General features: G+C 43.6%; 1 protein-coding gene across 1 annotated transcript; it reads right to left on the reverse strand.

The window, feature by feature from the left end:
- Nucleotides 1–20,352: 20,352 nt before the first annotated feature.
- Nucleotides 20,353–22,960, reverse strand: LOC134569235 (uncharacterized). The gene is made up of 3 exons (XM_063428152.1): nt 22,616–22,960; nt 21,484–22,368; nt 20,353–21,198 (listed from the first exon to the last, which is right to left on the reverse strand). Exons 1-3 carry the CDS (start codon nt 22,958–22,960, stop codon nt 20,353–20,355), a joined length of 2,076 nt encoding a protein of 691 aa, XP_063284222.1.
- Nucleotides 22,961–23,363: the final 403 nt, after the last annotated feature.

The following is a 23,363-nucleotide window of genomic DNA, read 5'->3' on the forward strand; positions in this document are numbered from 1 at the left end:
TCATTTTAAGCTGCCATGCAGAGTGAGTGCAGGCAAAAAATAAAAAAATAAAACCCCAAACATTAAGAGAGATGGGGATTTGATTGGCGTTTTTTTATACGTGCAGTTTCCTTTGGGAATCCGCTGTTGTGTTAATCTATTCCACTGTGTATTATTATGTTATTCTCTTTTTCCATGCAAGGGTTCTTAAAAGTACTAATTTTCACAGCAAGGATCGGGATTTTATTAAACATCTGTAGGTGATGTGACATGATAGAAACTGCTCGTACAATGCTGTAGTGTACTATTCATGTCAATCAAACAGAACAGAACAAGATGCTTTTTTCTGAGGACTTCCGAGCACATGTAAATGGGAGTCATACCTCCCATTTCCAATGTGTTAAAGGAAACCAGTAGCCAGTAACATAGCCTCCACTCCCCGCCGCTATCACACTAGCGAGGTCCACCTCCTCTGCTGTGCTGCTCCACTGACGATTATTGATTTGCCCTGCTTGAGAACACTTCTCCAAGCAGGGCAAACCTCCTTAGTGAAGCGGACACACTGGCTTAATTGCCACCATGCCAATCCGTTCCTATACCCCCTAGCCGGCACTGTGGTTGCTATGGGAGGAGAGCAAAATGAACTTCTGTAGGAGATCTCTTCTGCTCTCCTTGTCACTCAACACTGATTGTCTGCTGAGAAATTGAGAGACAAATGGGAGAAAAAAAAATATTTTAAATAGGTTTTTCTCCCAATCTATACATTTGCAACCCTGGTAGCACAATTTATAGATGAAATACACACAGGTCTGCCATTAGAAGTTTTGTGGCCCCTTAAAAAAAAAATCTGACTGGGCCCCTATGTCATATACTTCCAGACCCACAAAGATACATACTTACACACAACACAATTGCCAGAAACAAACACAGAGATATGCATTCACAGACATGGCTCAAACACAGGTACTGCCAGACACACTCATACTGTCACAAAAACACAGTAGCAGCCTCATCCTGTCACACATATGGAAGTGCCTTCCCCAGTCCTTGTAGAAATATAATATTACAATGTACTGAGAATCTAACAAGGTGAATGTCCCATTTTGTAGGTCTTAAAGGACCACTCTAGGCACCCAGACCACTTCAGCTTAATGAAGTGGTATGGGTGCCAGGTCCAGCTAGGGTTAACTAATTTTTTTATAAACATAGCAGTTTCAGAGAAACTGCTATGTTTATCAATTAGTTAAGCCTTCCCCTTTTTCCTCTAGTGGCTGTCTCACTGACAGCCGCTAGAGGCGCTTGCGTGATTCTCACTGTGAAAATCACAGTGAGAGCACGCAAGCGTCCATAGGAAAGCATTATGAATGCTTTCCTATGCGACCGGCTGAATGCGCGCGCAGCTCTTGCCGCGCGTGCGCATTCAGCCGACGGGGAGGAACGGAGGCGGAGAGGAGGAGGAGAGCTCTCCGCCCAGCGCTGGAAAAAGGTAAGTTTTAACCCTTTTCCCCTTTCCAGAGCCGGGCGGGAGGGGGTCCCTGAGGGTGGGGGCACCCTCAGGGCACTCTAGTGCCAGGAAAACGAGTATGCTTTCCTGGCACTAGAGTGGTCCTTTAAGGGCTAGTTTGAATTTCTCAATAGGGTCTCCAGTGATTCCTACTCCACTGCAGTCAGCTATGAGAAAAGGCTTCACACGTATGTCTGAATTTTGACCACTTATAGTCCATCTCTTTATCGAGGTATCTTGTCTAAAATCATACGGCCCTCAATAGTCTAAAAAGTGGAAGGAATCTCTGAGTTGTTTTAGCAGGCCAGTTTCTAACATAAATATATATATTTGCTGGAGTAGATGTGTCAGCATTTGTCCACATGCTGTGGTTTATACATACATACATAGGTGTTTATTGTTAAGGGAGGAGCATTGGATGGACCCATTATGGACATCAGCTTGGCTTCTCAAGTTCAACAGAGTGTGATATTTTTTATTGAAAAATTCACCTACCCTTAGAGTATAGTGTTCCACAAAATGTTTGCTTTAGGCAAAAAGAAAGCCTACACCATGGGTAGTCAACCTGGTCCCTACCGCCCACTAGTGGGCGTTTCAGGATTCCAGGTGGGCGGTAGGGGTTTCGGCGGCACAACAAGCTAATGCTAAATGCTCCTTTTGAGAGAGTGGGCAGGCGCGAGTGCACAAACATAAATGAAAGCAAGCAGGAGAATGCATCCACGCGAACAAGAGAACGCACACGCCAACGCTAGTGTAATACATGGGAAGAGGAAGCGGAGCAGAGCAGTTGTAAAATAGGAGAAAGAAAAGTTATAGGCAGGACAAGGAGAGAATTGTTGTTGGCTAATAATAATAAGTAGGCTAACTAGCTCAGCTTTACTTTTGTACATTGCCGTAAGGAAGGCAAAAGAAAAGCATTAAAAAAAGAGATAAAAAGGAAAAGATAAAAAAAAATTAAAAATGGGATGAAAAATAGAAAAAAGGGGATAAAATAAAGGAGGAGCAGATTGCTTGTATAATAAGAGAAAGAAGGAGCAGAGTATTTGTAGAATAGGAGAAAGAAGGAGCAGAGTAAAAAAGGAGAAAAGCAAAATGTTTACTATGATGTCTTGCTTACTAATCAATTACCTAACCTTGTTACCCTCCATTACTGTTACAGTGCCCGTCCGGGCTGTTGTGGTCGGACGAGATTGTGTAAAACTGGAAACACACTAAAGAATTATAAAAAAAAAGGAGAAAGAAGGAAAATAAAAAAATATAAAAAGAAAAAGGAGAGAACTGTTGTTGGCTAATAATCGTAAGTGGGCTACCTAGCGCAGCCTACCTGCTGGGCATTGCTATAAGGAAGGTAAAAAAATAGAAAAAAAGGGGGAGGGCGGGAATTGAGGAAGGAGAGGAGGGGAGCTGATGCACAGATGAGAAATCATATTATGAGCAAACAGAAAAGCCGTCTGAATATCACCGAAAGAGTAGACCTTTGTTTGTTCCTTACGAAAATCGAACCAGATATCAAATATTTAGTCTCGCGGCATTAGCCTCAAGGATCTCATTAATCACTAGTAAAAGTAATTTCAATTTACTTTATTGTTTTCTCATTAAACTTTATAAAGTTGAAAACATTATAAACATGCATAAAGTAGAAATAAAAAGATAAATACATTTAGATACATTTTTTTTAAACACCCTCCTTTCTAAAAATTATTCCGCACTTGCGCGAAAACTGGTGGGCGGTAAGGAAATTTTTACATCAAGAAAGATGCATTAGTGGGCGGTAGGTAGAAAAAGGTTGACTACCCCTGGCCTACACCCTTAGTCTTTTCCACATGATTATTAATGTATAAGCTATGTAATTCCACTATCTCAAGGATTGAGCCCCCATCCAGGTGAAGTCAAAATAGAGAGAGTGACGAAAGAAAAAATGACAGCGGGAATGGAGTGAAGAAAAGGGATTCTGGAAAGAAGAGGGAGACGAAGCAAGAAGAAAGAGGAATAGAGGGAACCCAAAAGAGACAGTGAGGTCAGAAACTATCCAAAGCTGCTGGTTTAGAGGGCAGGAAATTCCTACCTTCTGGGGCAAAAGTTCAGTATTGAGGGGATACTTCATCTCACTTCTCGATGGGTTTAAGAACCACTGAAGTGTTTTTCTCTTCAACTAAAAAAACAAAAAAAACTGTCAAATAATAAAATAAAGCAGAATAATAATATAAAAATAACAGTATTAAATATAACAGTATTAAAAAACAGGAATAAAAGTGAGTAAGAATTTCCTTGTAGCCCAGACATAAAATGTTCCACCCAAGCAAACAAAAGCATTCCAAGTAGTGAAAGATACAAGAACATAACAACATGTATATAATCTTTTTTGGCCACATTTTCTTAAACATTTAGCCATGCATCACTCATCCTCCCACGAGGCTGCTATCTCTGATTAGGGACAGCAAGTCCTCTAGACTACTTATCAGACCTTGACACCCATCTTTTCTAAAGGTTTGCTTATGACCCGTATCATCATGTTGATTGATATTACGCCTATTCTCTCAAAATTCTGTAAATATGATACCAACATCAACGTGTGTCTGAAGTGACGTAGCATTGTATCGTGGTCAAGGGCTTGGTAGAGAATGAGATACTCATTGAAGTGAAATATGACACTCATCGGCTTTGTGAATGTCTGAAACATTGGTTTGTGTTACAATGAAATTAGTACATTTATCTATCTTTACCGCCTTTTAACCAGGTGTTAAAAAAGTCAGATATCCAAAGTAAAGTTTCTAGTTAACACTTATTCTAAATTGTACACATATATTATTATTATTTATATAGCGCCAACATATTCTGCAAGGGTTTACAAGTATAAAATGGAGATATTTGACAAGTAATTTACATACGGAATATAGCAATAAAGACAAGAGTTGACGAAGGCCCTACTGAAATGAGCTTATCTATGAATATATTACACTGGCTGTCATATAAATGTTAGAATATATTGCCCTCCCTTTATAAGCTCAGAACACACAGTTATTTTCAGTGATGAATTGCTTTTTCAGATTGTAGTGATCATTTTCATATTCGGCAAATACTTTCTGCACTGCAGATGTTAAACCTCACCCTTATAAGTAAAAATAAATTTCAGATGTATAATTATTGTGTACCTTCATGAGCTGTGCCATTAATTAAAAATATTTTTAAGAACCACCTCTGATTCATTTAGGACTCTGAAGCCAATGAGGTGTACAATGTATATACTAATGTATCCTACACCTGACCCAGTCATTTATATCACTTGGGCAGATTAGTACCTATCTTCAATCATTGCTTTGTTGCTTTTTGTACGATCTGTCATTTGGCTAATTGGTGACTTCATGCCTAAAGTTTTTTATTCTTTTTTTTATTTTTGCTAAATATGTACTGTATGATCTGCAATGCTTTGCCTAATTTGCCCAGAGCTAATTCTCATTATTTTCAATTTATGTAACTGGCATCGCTAGAGTAAAAGAACACTGGGGTTTGAGCCTAAACATAATCTTGTGACCCCCTTCCTAAAGTCCACCCCTGGCCATTCCTAAATACGGCTCCTCCCCAACTGGCTACTATATGAGGCAGGAAGTGAACACTCAGTTCTTGAATTTCATATGTTGGAAACAGGAAAAATGGGTAGGCAAAAATATCTGAGTGACTTTGACAAGGGCTAAATAGTGATAACTAGACAACTGGGTCAGAATATCTCCAAAACGGCAAGTCTTGTGGGGTGTTGCTGGTATGCAGTTGTTAGTACCCACCAAGAGTGTTGCAAAAAAAAAGACAACCAGTAAACTAGCATCGGGGTCATGGGTGCCCTAGGCTCATTGATGCATGTGTGGAGAGAAGGCTAGCTCGTCTTGTCCAATCACACAGAAGAGTTACTGGAGTTAAAATTGCTGAAAAATGTAACACACAGTGCATCGTAGCTTGCTGCGTATAGGGATTATGTTTAGGCAACCTTCTTCAATTGCTCCATGTTCTAGTTCTGATGCTCATGCCCCAATTGAAGGCAATCTTTTGGTGATGATTTCTAACCGGTCTGTGACTCGGTCAGAGATCATCGCCAAAATATTGCCTTCAATTGGGACATGAGCACCAGAACTAGAACATGGAGCAATTGAAGAAGGTTGCCTGGTTTGATGAATCACGTTTTCTTTAAGATCGGCTGAAAGGCCAATTGCGTGTGCACTGCTTACCTAGGGAAGAGATGTCCGCAGGATGCACTATGGGCAACCGGTGGAGAAATTGTTAAGCTTTGGGCAATGTTCTGCTGGGAAACTCCTGGCATTTATGTTAATGTTACTTTGAAACATACCACCTACCTAGAGATTGTTGCATATCACATAAACCCCTTCATGGCAATGGTGTTCCCTGATGGCAGTGGTCTCTTTCAGCAGGATTATGCACCCTGACACACTGCAAAAAATCTTCAGGAATCATTTGAGGAACATGACAAAAAATTCAAGGTTTTGCCTTGGCCTCTAAATTATCTACATCTCAATCAGATTAAGCATTTGTGGGATGTGCTGGATAATAAATCTAATTAATAGAGTCCCCAACTTGCAGGACTAATTAATCTGCTGCTAAAGTCTTGGTGCCTGATAACACAGGACACATTCAGAGGTCTTGTGGAGTCCATGCCTTGATGCATCAGAGCTGTTGTGGCAGCACTAGGTGGACCTAAATGATATTAGACAGGTGTTCTTAATTTTGTGGCATACCGCTGTGGTAGGCAAAGCAGGCTAGATTACCATCGACCCTGGGCTTCATTGGTATCCCCTGTCTCCTCTGCTGTAATTCCTGCCAGGTTGCTCTGTTCTCTGCTCGCCACTCCTGTGTCAGGGTACCTGGAGTCTCTACCTCGGAGGAGGTTAGACATTCAGACGGCCGTCCTCTCAGGGGGGCTGACTCACCCGATCCTCGCAGTCCTCCCGGCCGTTTACATGCCGGCCGCGATAGCTCCGCCTCCTTTTATGACGCGGCGCTCAGTAGCCGACGTCATGACGGCAATCACGTCCCGACCTGTCAATCAAATCCTGAGCAACGAATCAGGGCTCGTCAGGGGCGGAGTCATCAATTAAAGAGCCAAGGTATAAAATAGGGTTGTGTGTAATGGTTCATTGCCCTGTCGTGGTTCTAGCTAGTCTGGTCACTCAGTGCTCTTATTTCTGTTTGTCTTTTTGGTTCTGACTCGGCTTTGTGTTTTCGACCCTGCTTACCTCTCTTATCCTTTGACCTCGGCTTGTCTCTCGCTTACCTGCTCTCTCGTTCCCTCGACCTCGGCTTGTCTCTGACAATTCTTTGCTTACTCCTTACGTTAGTCCGCCCATTCTAAGGTCCGGTATACGTACCTAGCTCCTGTTTGTATTCTGCGTGGTGGATCCCTGTCCCGATCCTGACATCCTGGTCTCCTCAGTGTGTCTCAGACAGGAGTGAAATCAGCCAGTGGTAGAGACACACATGAAATATGACAATCTATCATATTCCCTGTGTGGTGCTTGCACTGCCGGCTGACTTTTAGGGTCGCTGAAAATATTCAGGGCTATATGGCCCCCTTGTACTGGGCTGGAGCCATCCCCAACTGACAACCCTTGGTATGGTGTCTTGACTATTCTTTTAAAAGAGTACATCAGTTCTCCATTAAATAATTGAGGGGTGACGAGCACCCCAGCATTTCAGAGTTGCCATCTTGCCACCTCTTACTGTTTTGTTATATATTTGAAATACATATTTGCATAAACAGAAGATGAAAGTGACAGAAGATGTCAAGGGTGTCTTTTACCCCTTTGTGATGGCCGGTACACAAATGTATTAAATGTCCCTTTAAACAGTCCTAGTCCTCTCATTGCTGCCCTGCAGTCCTAGGCCTCTCATTGCTGCCCTTGTGACCACATCTCTCTGGTGCCTTGCTTCAGCCCATAGGGGGTAATGTCAAAAGTTTCAAAATAAGAAATACAATTTTTAATTTTTCCAGGGTTAACACCAACACAGTGCACCAAGTTAACACCACACAAGTTAACCATCACCATCCATGTCAGATTGAATTTATATTGATAATTGGCTAAATATGTCTGAAGAGGTGGCAGATTATGAGCCCTATGTTTTGAACTGCTGTCAACGGGTTTTGATCAAAACCTGTAAGACAAATGCCCATACCATCTTTGCTCCATAGACACTACACTGTCTGCTCCTTTAAAATAACCCATGTGAAATAGTCTGGTATTATTATTTTATTCCGTGATTGGGTTTAATTTTAATTTGGAACCTACTATTCATCTGCAAAGGGGACATGAATCAGCTCCTTAATACAGAGACAGACTAGATAGAGAGCCGGCTGTGGAGTCCATATCATAATAATTATATCTTTTTTTTTTTTTTTTAAATCACTGTAAGACAAGTGTTTTCTTTATAATACTGTTGAAATCACTCTAAAAGTGACACTTAACTGTTGGGAAGTGGAGGTAGGACTGGAGATTACACACACTTTGTTAAAAGGGATGTGGTTAGGAGAGCCGTGGCATGTTTACAGAAATAAATCAATACATATTTCTTACAGTATTTCTGAAAGAACAGACCACATTACTTCCCTTCCACCGCTACATTGAGAACTGCTAACCACATGTGAAAGACGATCTTCTATGTTCGCTGCCTTACAAGGAAAATAAATACTCAACCTGTGAGTACGGAATGAAGGCTGGAGCACTTGTGTCCCAGGATAGTAAATTGCAAGCTCTTCCTGTTTTATGTAGATATTCGCCTGCTGCTATGGACTCCAACTCCTATCAAGAGTGTTGCAGAATTTTTATTTAATAAACCTCATACTATCAGAAGCTGTAAATAAAGTGGCTCCTAGATTATTTTGGCTGTTGCTGTCTTTACATGGGAGTAGGCTTGTCAAGTAACATGATTTTATTGTGACACGCAGGCCTCCCAACAGTCCAGATTTTAGTGTCCTGTCCCCCCGTCCCCACTTTGTTCCTTGGTGTCCTGCTTTTGGGGACACCATGAACTGTCCCAAAAAAAGCCTAGCACGAGCCCATCGCTAGACACACTCGCACTGTACTCAGGGCAATAGATCTCACTGAAACAATACTCCCTCATGGTCTGCACTTAATGGTCTAGTCTGTGTGATTGACAGGTGTGCATTAACACCAGGCTGATTCTGCGGGCAGACCTGTCCCCTTTTGCGCTTCACTTTTGCCCCACCTGGTGGCAAAGTTGGTGGGTAAGCACACAGTCCTCATGATCACTTGATAGAGGAGCTGTGTCACAGGGTGTCAGGGGAACAGAGGCAAACTGCAAGGTGTGTGCTTAGCCATGTTCTCTTTGCCCTTGGGATAAGGTACAGGTATTCTATTGGGAAGCCGGTCATCCTTGTGTGCATCTGTGCTGGGATGACACGCTCCTTTATGGGCAGACCCGTTGCCAGCAACACTATTGGCATTACTGCCGTGCCCAACATCTGGTCTTGTCCCTGCCACCAATCCCTCTCCCGATTTAAGACGCGAAAAACTTGATAGGTTTGAGAGTCAGTTATTTGATGCTGACTGGCATCTTACATATCAACACCATCAAGATTAATTACTTAAGTGTGAATTATTATGAATTTAAGGTGAATTTCTAATTTTAGACCAAAAAAGCAGAAATGGAAAAAAATGTTAAAGGAACACTATAGTCACCTAAATTACTTTAGCTAAATAACGCAGTTTTAGTGTATAGATCATTCCCCTGCAATTTCACTGCTCAATTCACTGTCATTTAGAAGTTAAATCACTTTGTTTCTGTTTATGCAGCCCTAGCCACACCTTCCCTGGCTATGATTGACAGAGCCTGCATGAAAAGAAAAACTGGTTTCACTTTCAAACAGATGTAATTTACCTTAAATAATTGTATCTTAATCTCTAAATTGAACTTTAATCACATACAGGAGGCTCTTGCAGGGTCTAGAAAGCTATTAACATAGCAGGGGATAAGAAAATCTTAATTAAACAGAACTTGCAATAAAGAAAGCCTAAGTAGGGCTCTCTTTACAGGAAGTGTTTATAGAAGGCTGTGCAAGTCACATGCAGGGAGGTGTGACTAGGGTTCATAAACAACGGGATTTAACTCCTAAATGGCAGAGGATTGAGCAGTGAGGCTGCAGGGGCATGTTCTATACACCAAAACTGCTTCATTAAGCTAAAGTTGTTCAGGTGACTATAGTGTCCCTTTAAGTCACCTACGTTTCCAGTTCATCTATTCTGGGCTAAAATTTTAAATACCAACAACACACACTTTATTGAATAATTCAAACAGAGAACAGAGGGTGTTTCACTCCTTGCCCGCTGGCTTCTAGTGCAAATAGTTCTTCACATATACTTTGCATTTGGTTCATCATCGGCCACCATGCGGTGGTTAATAAATCTCTGACTCCGGCGCTATACATTGGTTCGGATGCAGAAAGCACTGATTTTCCGAACTCATCCGAACGAATGTTACAGAATGACCGTATCCTGAGAATTCGATTTTTCAGTGAATAACCCTGTAAGTCTGCTTTTATGCTTATCTGGTAGTTCCCTATAAGACCGTACATCTTAGCATTCTTCATCACAACACGAACTTTTTACAAGAAATACGAGTGAATATTTAAGGCAAATAGATAGACCATACCCATAATGCTGTTCAATACAACTACACCTTGAGAAATAAGCCTACAGAAGCTAAAATGATTAGTGTGTGGATTGGTGACCTTGGTCTGGAGAGTTTTGTTATCTATATTCCTACCCAATAGTTAATGCCGACATGGTTTAAACGGGAATACATGAATGGCGCTATTAATAATGTCCCCTATGGCCCATTCTCCATCAGGTAAAAGTAATCACAAAGCCAAGTAGATAAGCAAAATAAACATGAACTAACAGACAACTCCTTACACAGTAACTTAGGCTACGGGGGATATTTGGAATGCATTATATTAAAAATAACAAATCAAAATATAAAACATAATAAATAAATGGCAATTCACACCATGAAAACTTTACTAAAATGTTACGACTACCCAGTGTTTATTGGGTGAGAGAGAAGATAGCATATGTGGAAAAGATATAGTATTTGTGGAGAAGATAGCACTCTGTGGAAACGGCACTGACCAAAGTATCCAATGATCTACTCGCTGCAAAATCTCGTGGTCACTACTCTATCCTAATTCTCCTTGACCTGTCTGCAGCTTTTGACACTGTTGATCATCAACAGCTTCTTCTCATCCTCAGCAATATCGGTCTACAAGATATTTCTCTCTTCTGGTGCTCCTCCTACCTCTCCCAGCGCTCTTTCAGTGTTTCTTTCTCTGGCTCTGCTTCTTCTCCCCAACTCCTCTCTGTTGGTGTCCCCCAAGGTTCAGTCCTTGTTCCCCTACTGTTCTCCATCTATGCTGCCTCCCTTGGTTCCCTTGGTAAACTCATTAGCTCCTTTGGCTTCCAATATCATTTCTATGCAGATGACACGCAAATCTACCTGTCCTCTCCTGATCTCTACCCGTCCCTCTTGACTAGTGTCTCTGACTGCCTCTCTGCTGTTTCTAACTGGATGGCTACCCACTTCCTTAAACTAAACTTGACCAAAACTGAAATTCTGGTCTTTCCTCCCTCAAGTGTTGTTACTCCTGTGTCTGTCTCCCTCCAAGTCAATGGTGCTACCATCAGCTCCACCACGCAGGCTCGCTGCCTAGGTGTTCTCTTTGACTCTGAACTCTCCTTCAAGCCTCATGTTCAATCTATCGCCAAATCCTGTCATTTCCATCTCAAAAACATTGCGCGCATCCGCCCCTACTTAACGCCAGATGCGACTAAGGTGTTGGTCCATTCCACTGTCCTTTCTCACCTTGACTACTGTAATCCGCTTCTCAGTGGTCTTACGTGCTCCCAACTTGCGCCGTTACAGTCCATAATGAATGCGGCAGCGAGGCTCATCTTCCTGTCCGTCCGCCCGCACCTCCCATGCCTCACCCTTCTGTCAGTCCCTGTCAGTCCCCTATAAAATATAGAGCTCAATTTAAAATTCTGGTTCTTGCTTTCAAATCTCTACATAATGCTGCTTTCACCTATCTATCCTCCCTTATACACAAGTATGTCCCGTCTACGCCCTTACTATCTGCTGAAGACTTACGTCTATCTTCTGTCCGTACTCCCACCTCTGATGCTCGCCTTCAAGATTTCTCAAGGGCTGCACCGTTCCTGTGGAACTCGCTTCCCTCCTTCGTTAGATGCTCACCCAGTCTCCACTCCTTCAAAAAATCGTTAAAAACCCGCTTCTTCATAAAAGCTTATCAATTAAACTGTTAATAGCTCCCAACTGATTCCTCTCTTGCAACTGTCACTAGTCTAATACTATCCTTACCTTTTTGTGTCATTTTACCCCACTCCCTCTAGCATGTAAGCTCATTGAGCAGGGCCCTCAACCCCTCTGTTCCTGTGTGTCCAACTTGTCTGGTTACAACTACATGTCTGTTTGTCCACCCATTATAAAGCGCTGCGGAATTTGACGGCGCTCTATAAATATCATCATAATAATAATAATAATGTTGGTTAATCTATGGTTACATAAGTATCATCGTTTGTCATTTATTTAGACAGTATAGTGTGAGAGGGAGATACTTTGTTCACAGCTCTTTGAGAAACGACAAACACACCATACACGCCATTATTTGTTAATGAAACGTGTTTGCATTAAACCACATGCTCTCAAAATAAGATTTGTTATAAAGGCGTTCTGTTTATTCATCGTTGACTCGCATCCAATTGCCCTCGGTGGAAAAGCCCTCAGTGTCCTTGTTAAAACCTCAGGTGTGCCGCTGACAGTGATCGCTTGTGAGGTTTGAGGCTGGGATTTCAATGTAAACTGTCAGTTCACATAACGTAGACTGAGAATTATTTGGCAGGAAAAAGAAAGACTGAGAGGGAGTGAAACTGCCAGGAGAGACCCTGACCACAACATCTGCTTCGAATCCCCTATACGTTTAAAAATAATGAATCAGAACAACTGACCAAATACCTTTCTTAGTGCTCCGTTTCCTATGCAATGAACTCAAAACCTACCGCACAGAAACACGCTACTTAATATCCACCACTTTCTACTCTTGTCAATTTGTTATACCTTATCATGTTAAAGTTGCAAACTCAAAGTTTAACTCATCTTTGTGTTCCCTGTAGGCCTGCTCAGCGAAGCTAGGATATGTCTCTCCTGAAAACTGGCACGGCCAACTCTAGATGGATCCAGATACTATAAGTTTGAATTGTGTATAATGCAGAGCCTATGGCATGGGCCTAGACAAAAACATTGTGCTGCCTGTGTCCATGTACAAAATAATGTTCCTAAACCCTTTCCATTAAAATATCAATGTATGTAGCATTGCCTCCACATCCATTTCTAGAAATGTGCATGGGGGAAAAAAATCTAGTTCGTTTTCAGTTTTGTTTTGGTAATTCCGAAATTTGTTTTGGCAAAATTTTTTACTTATCAGTTCGGAACGAACCAAAATTAATCTGAACTTTTTCGGTAACATACAAAATTCAGATTATTCCCTAATGGGCACTGTTTAGTAGATAGCTCCCCTAATTTGTTACCATTATGTGGGATTTCCTATATGATGATACCAAAGAAGTAATAACTCCCCTTATTTGGTAAACTTATATGGCATTGCCCTAATTATTTGGGATACCAAATTAGGATTCCAAATTTGATTCATCCAAATCCGAATACACGTGTCTCTTTCTTTTTTTCTCCCAGTCTCTTTTTCTTAATGTCTTTTTATCTGTCTCAGGCTGCACGGATCTGTGTTTCACAAATTTCAATTTTTTTACCCCTCATTTCTCTACCATTTCTATCAGTCTTCATCTCTTTAAGTCTGTGTATGATACTTTTGAATATGTGTGTGATGAAAACAGTGTTTTTTTTTTTGTTTTTTTTAAAATTCTTTATTTTGGGTGTGCACAGATGAAACAAATATCTGGTATGCGCCACAACAGCGACATCCAGTATAATAGGCAAACATCGGCATTACATGTCATGGCGTTCATAATATAGGCACATTTTTATAATGTTAAGAAGCATAGACAGGCTTAGCAAAATAAAATAGAAATATCAGTCAGGCTATAAATGCTGTCTAAAACGGTTTAACTTGAGCTTATATTAGTACAGTTGGTCATTTGGTATGGTTGTACTGTAACAAGGCTTGTTCAGTGTTTAGGCTAGGCTATAGGCAGCACAGATTAAGTATATATACAATGGTGGCTACACAATCAGGTTAGTACTGAACATTGATGGAGTCATGGAAATGTGACTTTCTTCTACACTTGAATGACTGTTGTAGAATTAAAAAAAAACGATGCTTGGTAAAGGATTAACTACTAAAATGCCGGACTAAACAGTGCAGAGGGGTCTAAAACACAAGGGAGAATTAGCAAAGTAACATCGCTGTCTGGATTATTAGGTATCAGATATTAACCCCAGGCTGGATCGATCCTGGTAAGGTTCATTGGAGATTCGTCTCAGGTCAGTCCGTGTACCGTGCAGCATGAGAGGCGCAGAGGGAGTTGGGAGGTCTTCAGCCAATACCTCGTACAAGCCATCGAGGACAGTTCATCCAATGGTCGGGTGAGGCTAGTGCCCTTGAGTCTGCCGGAGGTGCTGCTGAGAGCTGGTCCCCTGTATCCCAGGAGTGTAGTCTGCGAGACTGGTCGGCGTCGTGAGGGTTACCTCTGTGCTGATTCGGTGCTGTTTGCTCTGCTGGGCGGAAGGTTGGACGGGTGGATCGTCGGGTCCTGCTGTGGGGCTTGAGGTCGCTAGTGGTGCTGTGTGAGGGCCTCTGTTCTGTTTCCCGCCTTGCTGAGCTGAGTTCCTTCCGTCTAGAGGCTGCTCGTGGGTTACAAGGTGGGTTATCTGGCAGATGGCGCCGGGTGGCCGGGCGTATCCACGCCTTTACTGCCCTCATCGCTAATTTGTAGCTTTGTCTCTGGGTTTTGAATTTCGCCCAGAGATTGGTGCTTAGCCGGATCACAAAGTCCATTGTGTGCTTTGGTGGCTTAATGAGTGGTCGCTTGGTAGTCTGTTGCTCCTGAGCCGCCTCTTTGGCTGGGCTTGATTTGTTTTGCTTTGTCTCTCGCTTAGAGCCCTCGCCATGCGGTTTCAAGAGGGAAGGCCCCACCATTTTGGATCCCCAATCTGGGTCTCGTGGCTCGGTGCAGTAGGTATGTGCGGATCAGGTCTGTAGGTCGCTTGGGAGGGACCGGGATGACCCCCGCCGGTCCAGAGGGGGGGGGGGTAGGAGTGCTACAGGCTCCGTTACCAGAGTGCGAGCGGATCGGCCGCCTCCGCTCAGCTCCGCTCCGGGTAGGCCGCAGCAGGGTTCCCAGGTACTCAAGAAGAGGTACACCCGAGTTTGGTGTTGATCTGTTTGTCTGGGATCCCCCGTCCTGAAGTGGGTATTGGGCTTAGGTATCCGTCGTTTTCGCCTTATTTAAGCCGTTATTTTAGCCCGTTAGCCAGGAGCTCCGGCTTGCTGCGTCCAGCTTGCTCGGCGTTCAGGCTCCGCCGAAAACAGTGTTTTTATGGATTCTGTGTGTGTGTTTTGTGTGTGTGGTGGCTAAGTGTAGTATCGTGGGATGGCTGAGTGTTGTATGTGGGGGTTGACTGAGTGTTGTCAACTGAGTGTGTTTGAGAAGGGTAAGTGTAGTGTGAGGTGGTTAGCTGAGTGTTGTGTGTGGGTGCATTACTTGGTGTTGTGTAAGCCAGTGAAAGTTGGGTAAGTGTTGTGTGTGGGAGATTGGCTGGCTGGGTGTTGTGTGTGAGTGTGAGTTAGTTAAGTATGGTGTTGGGAAGTTGGCTGAGTGTTGGGTGGGCGGGCCTCTCAGAAGCAAGGTTTTTTGCCCCCTCCTGCTTACCACGATCAGGTGGCTGTTAAACGCCCTGATGGTCCAGTGTGGACGTACCACAATCCCAGGAAGGTGTAGATCACAGTGAGTTATTTTTCTGGTCTGGCACTCAGTGATTGACACAGAGCACTGCAACCAGTGCTCCAAGTCCCTGAGAATTGCCATAACTACGAAGAAACGCTCACTGTGATCTGCACCTAATGTTAGCATAAGGTTGTACCTGAAAACCATTGTTGACAAAATCTAATTTTGACAGCCAACTCAGAAGCACGTGAAACTTAGTAAATAGAAATATATGCTTTTAAAAAAAAAATTAAAGTGTATGTAAAAAACAACAACAAAAAAAACAAAACAAAATCGTTTTACCAACGATCCTTTGTTTATAGCAGCGTGAAATCCAGCCCCGTCTTCTCCCTGCTGCCGCGGCAAACAGCGCTATACGACAATTTGTATTCTTATTAGCTGGTACACAAACCAATATCTCATGTGTCTATTAACCCGCACAATGTAGGAAGCGCTAGATAGCTTGTACAAAACTCCCAAAGCACTGGTGGACAGCTGGGCTGAATAATTGAATTGAGGATCCCACCACGCAGAAATCCATGGGGGTTTCTTGCTTGAAGTAAGACGTGTTTCAAGAGGAAAAGAAATCTTCATATGATTGACAGGACGAGTGCTGAAGGCCAGTGAAGCTGTTAAACTTCATCCTAGATTTAATGTTGAGATAGCCCGCTGTAGCTTAATTTGAATGGTATTTTGGTGGCAAAGCCAAGAAGTGAAAATCCATTAATCCCTTTTAATGCTGGAGGGGCTCTCTGACAGGTAGGACATGTCTGGGAAGCGATGACAAATGGCGTTGTGATGCGGATATAATCTGCAGGTAGCTGCATGTTGCGCAGACTGGTCTGTTAAACAATCAGGCTTTTTATTAGAGTTCATTCTAGGACACAAAGCACAAGTCCTTTTTTTTACGTTCCAATTGCAAATTGTCTTGCTGGTTTGGAATTTACTTGGTTTTAGTACTTTAAAAGAACAATACAGGACTTGCAAAGGAGGTTAAGTTTCTCATTAAATCTAGCAATTCGCAAATGTTTCATGTGTTATAGCAGATCTGTTATAATTGTGTTTTTTTAATTAATAATTTTTTTTTAAAACAAAAATCTTTCCATCTCCAGATGACATATAAGGCACAGATTTAATTGAACCTGTTAACATTAGTTATTCATTTATTATACCTATTAAAACTAATTCTTTACTAAAAATTCACACACTTTTAAAGGGACTTCTGGAACACCAAAATCAGGAATGCAGTGGTTCTGGTGAAATTTTCCTGTCCTAGTTATCTAGCAATGCACAACATTGTTTTATTTTGAGAAATGACAATGTTTATATTTTTCCTAATGCACAGACAGCTAGTGGGGCACTTCAAAGACCTTTGTTTTTCGATTTTGGGTGGAATAACTAATTTTTGGATCTGGATAACCCTTTTGGGTAGGATCAGTCTTAAATGCAAATAGTTTAAGTGATCTCTGGAATGGCGTAAGATGGGTTTAAGCCTGCTTGAGAACTAAGGGGGGACCCACTGAAGCTATTTGAGTTGCTGTCCATTTACTGTATGCTCTTGCGTCCTATTTTGGTATATCTGATAAAATAGAACATTTCCTTTGCTTCTCTTTAAGAAGCATTCTATTGGCAGAGCTCAGTGATTGCTCTTTGAGAAGCATTGGATTGGCAGAGCTCAGTGATTGCTCTTTGAGAAGCATTCTATTGACAGAGCTCAGTGATTGCTCTTCATCTGGAGGAGCAGCAGCTCAGCAAGACTACTGTCCTGTCACTAGATTATGGCTATTTTAAACTTTTTTAAAACAAGGGAGGGTCCCAGTAATTGAAACTTAGAAAGGAATCTCTTAACATTAAACATATTATATTTATTTTTAAACATTAATGTGTTCCTATAACCTATAACTCTTTTTTTAATTTGATGCCACGTTTTCTTATCAATATCACACGTGCATCTGTAGGTAAAATGTGAGGATTTGCCCATGCTATTTCTCATTTTTACACTCATATCCACATATATAATTGGCTGTGTTAACAATGAATATTAAATAAAACAACAGGGAAAAGAGTTTCTGTGTTAGAGTGACAACCACTGCCTTGTGTTAAAAAACCAAAGGAAGTAATGAAATTGCATAATTACTAGTAAACTCTTATCCACAAATGTCCCCTATCAATCTGACTGCAGAGGATGATGTGGGCATGTCATCGCTATGGTTGTATGGACACGAATGAGAAAATCTCACTGACAGTAGGTGTCACACAGCATATTACAGAGATCTCTCTTTTGTATTCTTAGCCATGGGCAAGTATATGGAGGTAAAAACATCTGGAAAACAAAACTGCCAGAGATAGGTAACAGTTCTGACTATTATGTGATACGTTTTTAAAGTAATACCTGCTTTCTCCAGAGGATTAATGTCTGATTGGACATTTCAAAGTGCTTATTGAAAAAAAAAAAAAAAACAATGCTAAACAAATATATATTTACATATATACTGATCAACCACAACATTAAAACCACATTGATCAAATTGTTACAATGGCACCTGTCAAAGGGTAGGATATATTGGGCAACAAGTGAACAGTCAGTGCATGGATTTCATGTGTGGAAAAATGGGCAAATGTTATGATCTGAGCGACTTTGAAAAGGGCCAAGTAGTGATGGCTAGATGACTGGGTCAGAGCATCTCCAACCGTAAAGTTTCGTTAAGTGTTTTCCTGATATGCAGTGGTTAGTACCTTTGACACTTGATGCAAGGAAGGACAACCGATAAACTGGCATCAGGGTCATGGGCACCCAAGGTTCATTGATGCACGGTGGGTGAGAAGCCTAGCCAGCCTAGCCAATCACACTGAAGAACTACTGTAGCTCAAATTGCTGAAAAAAAAATTAATGTATATACATACTATAAAGTAAAATAAACAAACAACTTCTTAACGTAATATTCAGTAATAGAAAGCTTGCGTAGCATGTATTTAAAAGAAAGAAATGGTGTGTTTTTAAGTCAAGCATCGTTTGGGTGACAGGGAAATGTTACTCTATTTAAAAGAATTCAGAAACAATACCACACCGTTTTAAATAGACACTGCTAGGGCTAGAGTTAGGATAATGACCTGCCTTCAAAATACTGGGGACTGTTAACCCCACAATTTTCAGCCAGGTGAAGCCATTTTTATTCACATTGTCGTTGATCTCTGAGTTACTAAAAGTTATAAAAAAAATAAAAAAACAAACAATGATTTTCATTATGACTATGACAAGTGGTAGGACATAGCTGTTTGGGCTTCCTTTAAAATTCCTAGATTTTACTAGTAGCATGACGTAAAGTCATGATTTTATTAATGACACGGAGGCGAGTATTATGCTTCTCTTTCTTTTATTTTCCCTCAGCAGCGAAGAGAGAAATGAGTGAAAAGAGAAAAAACATATCATTAACATATATACATATTCAACATATTCCACAGTGCTACATTGGGGAACCTCCCCCTTTCAGTATATAAGGTGTAGCACTCTCTTCCTCTTCCTCTTTCGTCGCGATCCGAAGACCCGTAAACCGAACCAGAACTTGAATTTGAACTGTAAACTCGGGAAGCTGAACATATCTTCCTGGAAATGCGGAGTCAACTGCGAAGCTCCTGTTAGTTCCATAAGTATTTGGAATCATGCTAAAAAAGAGAGAGGGGAGAAATATGGTAAAATCTCAACTTGCAACTGGGTGTAATATTTTCCATTATATATAGCAATCTTGACTTCTGAAAAGGAATAAATGTCATATTAACTAAACATAACATAAAATGTGTGATGATCATGATCAATTAAAGCTAATGTAAACTAAGCCAAACGACAGAGAACGTCAAATCTATACAGCATAATTAAATAGAATATGGGCCAAGAAGACCCGTCCTAAAGAAGTAAGTCGTGAGTCAGTCCAGAAAAACAGGATGTAACAGAAAACATATCACCACCTCCAACCCAGGGAGGGAGGGAGGGAATAATACTCGCCTCCGTGTCATTAATAAAATCATGACTTTACGTCATGCTACTAGTAAAATCTAGGAATTTTATTAAAGACACGGAGGCTCCTATTATGCTTGTTTAAAGCTGAGCAATGACTTTATCTGAAAAATGTTGTATCGGTCTAAAGTAAAAGTTCCTGAATGTGGATTCCGTAGACCAATCTGCAGCCTTCAGAATGTCTTCCAAGCGGCATCCGGCCGCCGATGCTTTAGAGGCCATGGCGCCTCTAACAGAGTGTGATGAGAAAACAGAGACGTCTATTCCGGCCGTAGCTAATATCCATTTAATCCATCGTGCCAGCGTCGGCGTGGATACCGGCAGATGGGGTTTCTTCAGGGAGATGAACAGAGGCCCGTCATTGGACGGGCGCAGTGTAGAGGTGCGAGACTCGTATTCTTTTAGGCACGCTATTGGGCATAAGTTAGGTAAACACGGTATCCGTGGATAGCAGACCTGTTTGGTGGCCGACTTCGTTCTTCGTGAAATATCGAACGACACCCCCTCCGGGGTGAATGAACGTGCTCGCCAGTCCAAGGCTCTCACATCTGATACCCGTTTGCAGGATAGAAGGCAGAGCAGCATCAGTAGTTTTGCCGACAATTGTTTAAGTGAAAGATCCACGTTAGTGGGCCAGCCATCTATGAGTCTGAACACACAGTTGACGTCCCAGAAGGACCCGTATCTGGACGTGGGGGGACGTGAGAAACGGACTCCCTTAAGCAAACGACAAACTAGAGGATTCTGCCCCAGTGGGAGGCCGTCCACCTGGTCGTGCCCGGCTGAGATGGCCGAGCGGAAAACATTGACCGTGCGGAAGGCTTTGCCTGATTCGAACAGATGCGTAAGGAAATCTAGTACCGATTTCACAGGGGCTGATATCGGATCCAATGATCGTCCCAAGCACCAATTGGCCCACTGTCTCCATGCTGCAGCATAGGCTTGTCGTGTACCAGGTGCCCATGCGTTTGCCAGGAGCCGCACAGTCGTGTTCGAAACCTCCGTGATCTCCCAGGGTCCCCGGAAAGGAGCCACGCCATGAGGCGGAGAAGGCCCTGTTCCACCAGGGGGTGGTTTTCCCCATCTGGGTTGGTCAATAGCGATGGATGGTCCGGCAGTAGCCGTGGGTGGTCTATCGCCATCTCCAGCAGATGTGGGAACCAAGGTTGAGATCTCCAGCACGGGGTTATCAGTACCAATGAGCTCTTGAAGCGCCGGAGGTGCGCCAGACAACGAGCTATCAGGTTGAACGGTGGGAAGGCGTAAGCCCTGCCCTCGGACCAATCTTGGAGGAAAGCGTCTGTCGCTACGGCCTCCGGGTCTGGTCTCCAGCTGCAGAACTTCGGTAGTTGTGTGTTGAGTCTGGATGCGAACAGATCCATGCTCAAAGGTCCCCACAGGGACGAGATTCTGCGGAATAATGTCGGTAGCAGTTTCCAATCTCCCGAGTCCCTCAGGTAGCGGGAGTTCCAGTCCGCGGTGTAGTTGTCTAGGCCCGGGATGTGTTCCGCGGTAACGGACACGCTGTTTTGTAAGCAGTAGTTCCAGAAGTCTCTGGCCAAAACCGCTAGGATGCGAGACCTGGTTCCCCCTAGATGGTTTATGTATCTTACGGCTGAGACATTGTCCAGCTTGAGGAGGATCGAGCATGAGATGCCTCTGGGAGACAGACTGCGAATGGCGAACGAGGCCGCCAGCAGTTCCAGAGAGTTTATGTGTAAGAAGGACTCCTCCGTGGACCACCTGCCTCCTGTGGATATATTGCCGCAGCGCGCGCCCCAACCATGTAAGCTGGCGTCCGATTCGATCACCAGGTCTGGAGTGGACCCGAAGATCGCTCGGCCGTTCCAAGCCTCCATGTGGGTTAGCCACCAGTTCAGTTCCTCCCTCGACTCTGTGTCCAGGGAAATGTGAGATTCGTACGAGTGGCCACTTCTCAGGCAGGCCGCTTTCAGCCGTTGTAAGGCTCTGTAGTGTAGCGGGCCTGGGAAAATCGCCTGTATAGAGGCTGCCAACAGGCCGATGACCCGTGCCAGTTGGCGTAGGGATATGTCCGGCCGTTGCATAAGTTTCTTTATTTCCCTCTTGATGTTGGACATCTTCTCTGCTGGGAGGCAGAGAACCTGTAGTACGGAGTCGATACGGAATCCGAGGAATTCCATTTGTTGAGAGGGGATCAGAACCGATTTCTTCCAATTTACAAGGAAGCCTAGGTTCTGTATGAGGTGTAGGGCCCACCCTAAGTGTTCTAGTAAGAGGGATCGAGTCCCGGAGAGTATTAGGATGTCGTCTAGGTAAATGATAAGGCGGACTCCGTGTAATCGGAGGAAGGCCACCACTGGTTTTAGGACTTTCGTGAAACACCACGGGGCGGAGGACAGGCCGAAAGGTAGGCATGTGAAATGCCACTTCTTGCCTTCCCAGCAGAACTGGAGTAGGTTCCTGTGAATTGAGGCTACCGGGATCGTTAGGTAAGCATCTTGCAAATCTAATTTGACCATCCAGTCTCCGGGTAGGAGTAGGTCTCTGAGGCAGTGAATGCCCTCCATCTTGAAGTGCCTGTATTGTATGAAGGCATTCAGGGGCCGTAGGTTGATAACCGGGCGTACCCCGCCTCCTTTTTTGGGCACTAGAAAAAGGTTGCTTACGAAACCCGGTGTGTCTAGAGGGACCTCTTCTATGGCCTTCTTGGCCTGTAATTCCCTGATCTCCGTAGAGATGAGATCTAAGTGTGCAGATGGCATGTGAATCGCCCTTGGGGGAGAGGACTGAATGGGGGGAGCGGTTAGTTCTAGTTGGTAGCCCTTTATTGTCTGTAACACCCAACTGTCTGACGTGATAAGTGACCATGCCCGGGTGAACCGGGTCAGTCTGCCCCCTACCTGTATATGGGAAGAAAGGGGAAACATGGTACTCACCATAAGGGCGTTTTCCCGTGGGTGCTCCTCGACTGCCGCGGGTATGCCAAGCCCGTCCTCGCGAGGGGAAGAATGGGGTGAAGGACCGTTCCTGGGTCGGTCTCTGTTGGTTGAAGGAGCCTCTGCCCGGTCTTGAGAAACCCCGGGGGTTGCGGCCGGGTAGACGGCTCCTACCTCTACCGGCCCCGCCAAAAACCTTTGGGCTAAATACCCTCTTAATGGAGGATTGGGCCTTGTCCAAGGCCGTGAATGTCTTTACGTAAGACCCTAGGTCCTTTACAAAGGATTCTCCAAATAGAAGGCCGTTTGCGGAGGCACCGGGCTCATTAGAAGCCATGCTTGCGAGCTTGGGCTCAATCTTGAGCAGGATGGCTTTCCTGCGCTCTGTTGACATGGCCGTATTGGCGTTGCCAATCATGCAAATTAGGCGCTGGAGCCAGCCGAACGCCACCTCAAAGTCAACTGGAGCCCCAGTCGACTGAGCCGTCTCCAGCAGCTCATACAATTTGGTGACCGGGCCCAGGGTGTCAAGGAACTTATCCTGGCAGTTCCGCATGGAGTAGTCCAGGCCTTTTTTGGGTTTCCAACCCGACTTGCCCAGAAACTGCACAATCTGGGGGTCTACCTCAGGGGTCTTGGCTACCGCATCGGGTATGATCGGGCGTGGGCATTCCGCCCTCAGCTTGTTCCGACCCTCCTGTGAGAGGGATTTCCGTACCCTAAGGGCCAGGTATCGGGCTATATGGGTCGCAGGCTCCCATTCCGCAGAGCGAGGGTGCCTGAGGTTGTCTGGGTCAAAAGCCAGGGCATCCTTTTCGTCAGAGGTTAGCTCTGCATCATGGGCCCCTGAAGGGGTTTTGGCCTTGGTTTGCCTGGACGGGAATTGTGACCCTGGCAGGTCATCGTCCCCTGAAACCTCGTCCCCGTAGGGATCTGAGAATTGGTTGTCTGACTCCTCG

The sequence above is a fragment of the Pelobates fuscus genome, chromosome 7 (assembly GCF_036172605.1).
Source record: "Pelobates fuscus isolate aPelFus1 chromosome 7, aPelFus1.pri, whole genome shotgun sequence".
NCBI classification, from domain to species: Eukaryota; Metazoa; Chordata; class Amphibia; order Anura; family Pelobatidae; genus Pelobates; species Pelobates fuscus.

Coding starts and splice junctions, on each gene's coding strand:
- LOC134569235 (XM_063428152.1), bottom strand. CDS start 22,960: ATGCGGAACTGCCAGGATAAGTTCCTTGACACCCTGGGCCCGGTCACC. Junction 22,369..22,615: donor CCCAATCCTCCATTAAGAGG/GTATTTAGCCCA, acceptor TCCCATATACAG/GTAGGGGGCAGACTGACCCG. Junction 21,199..21,483: donor TGTTGGCAGCCTCTATACAG/GCGATTTTCCCA, acceptor TTCTTACACATA/AACTCTCTGGAACTGCTGGC.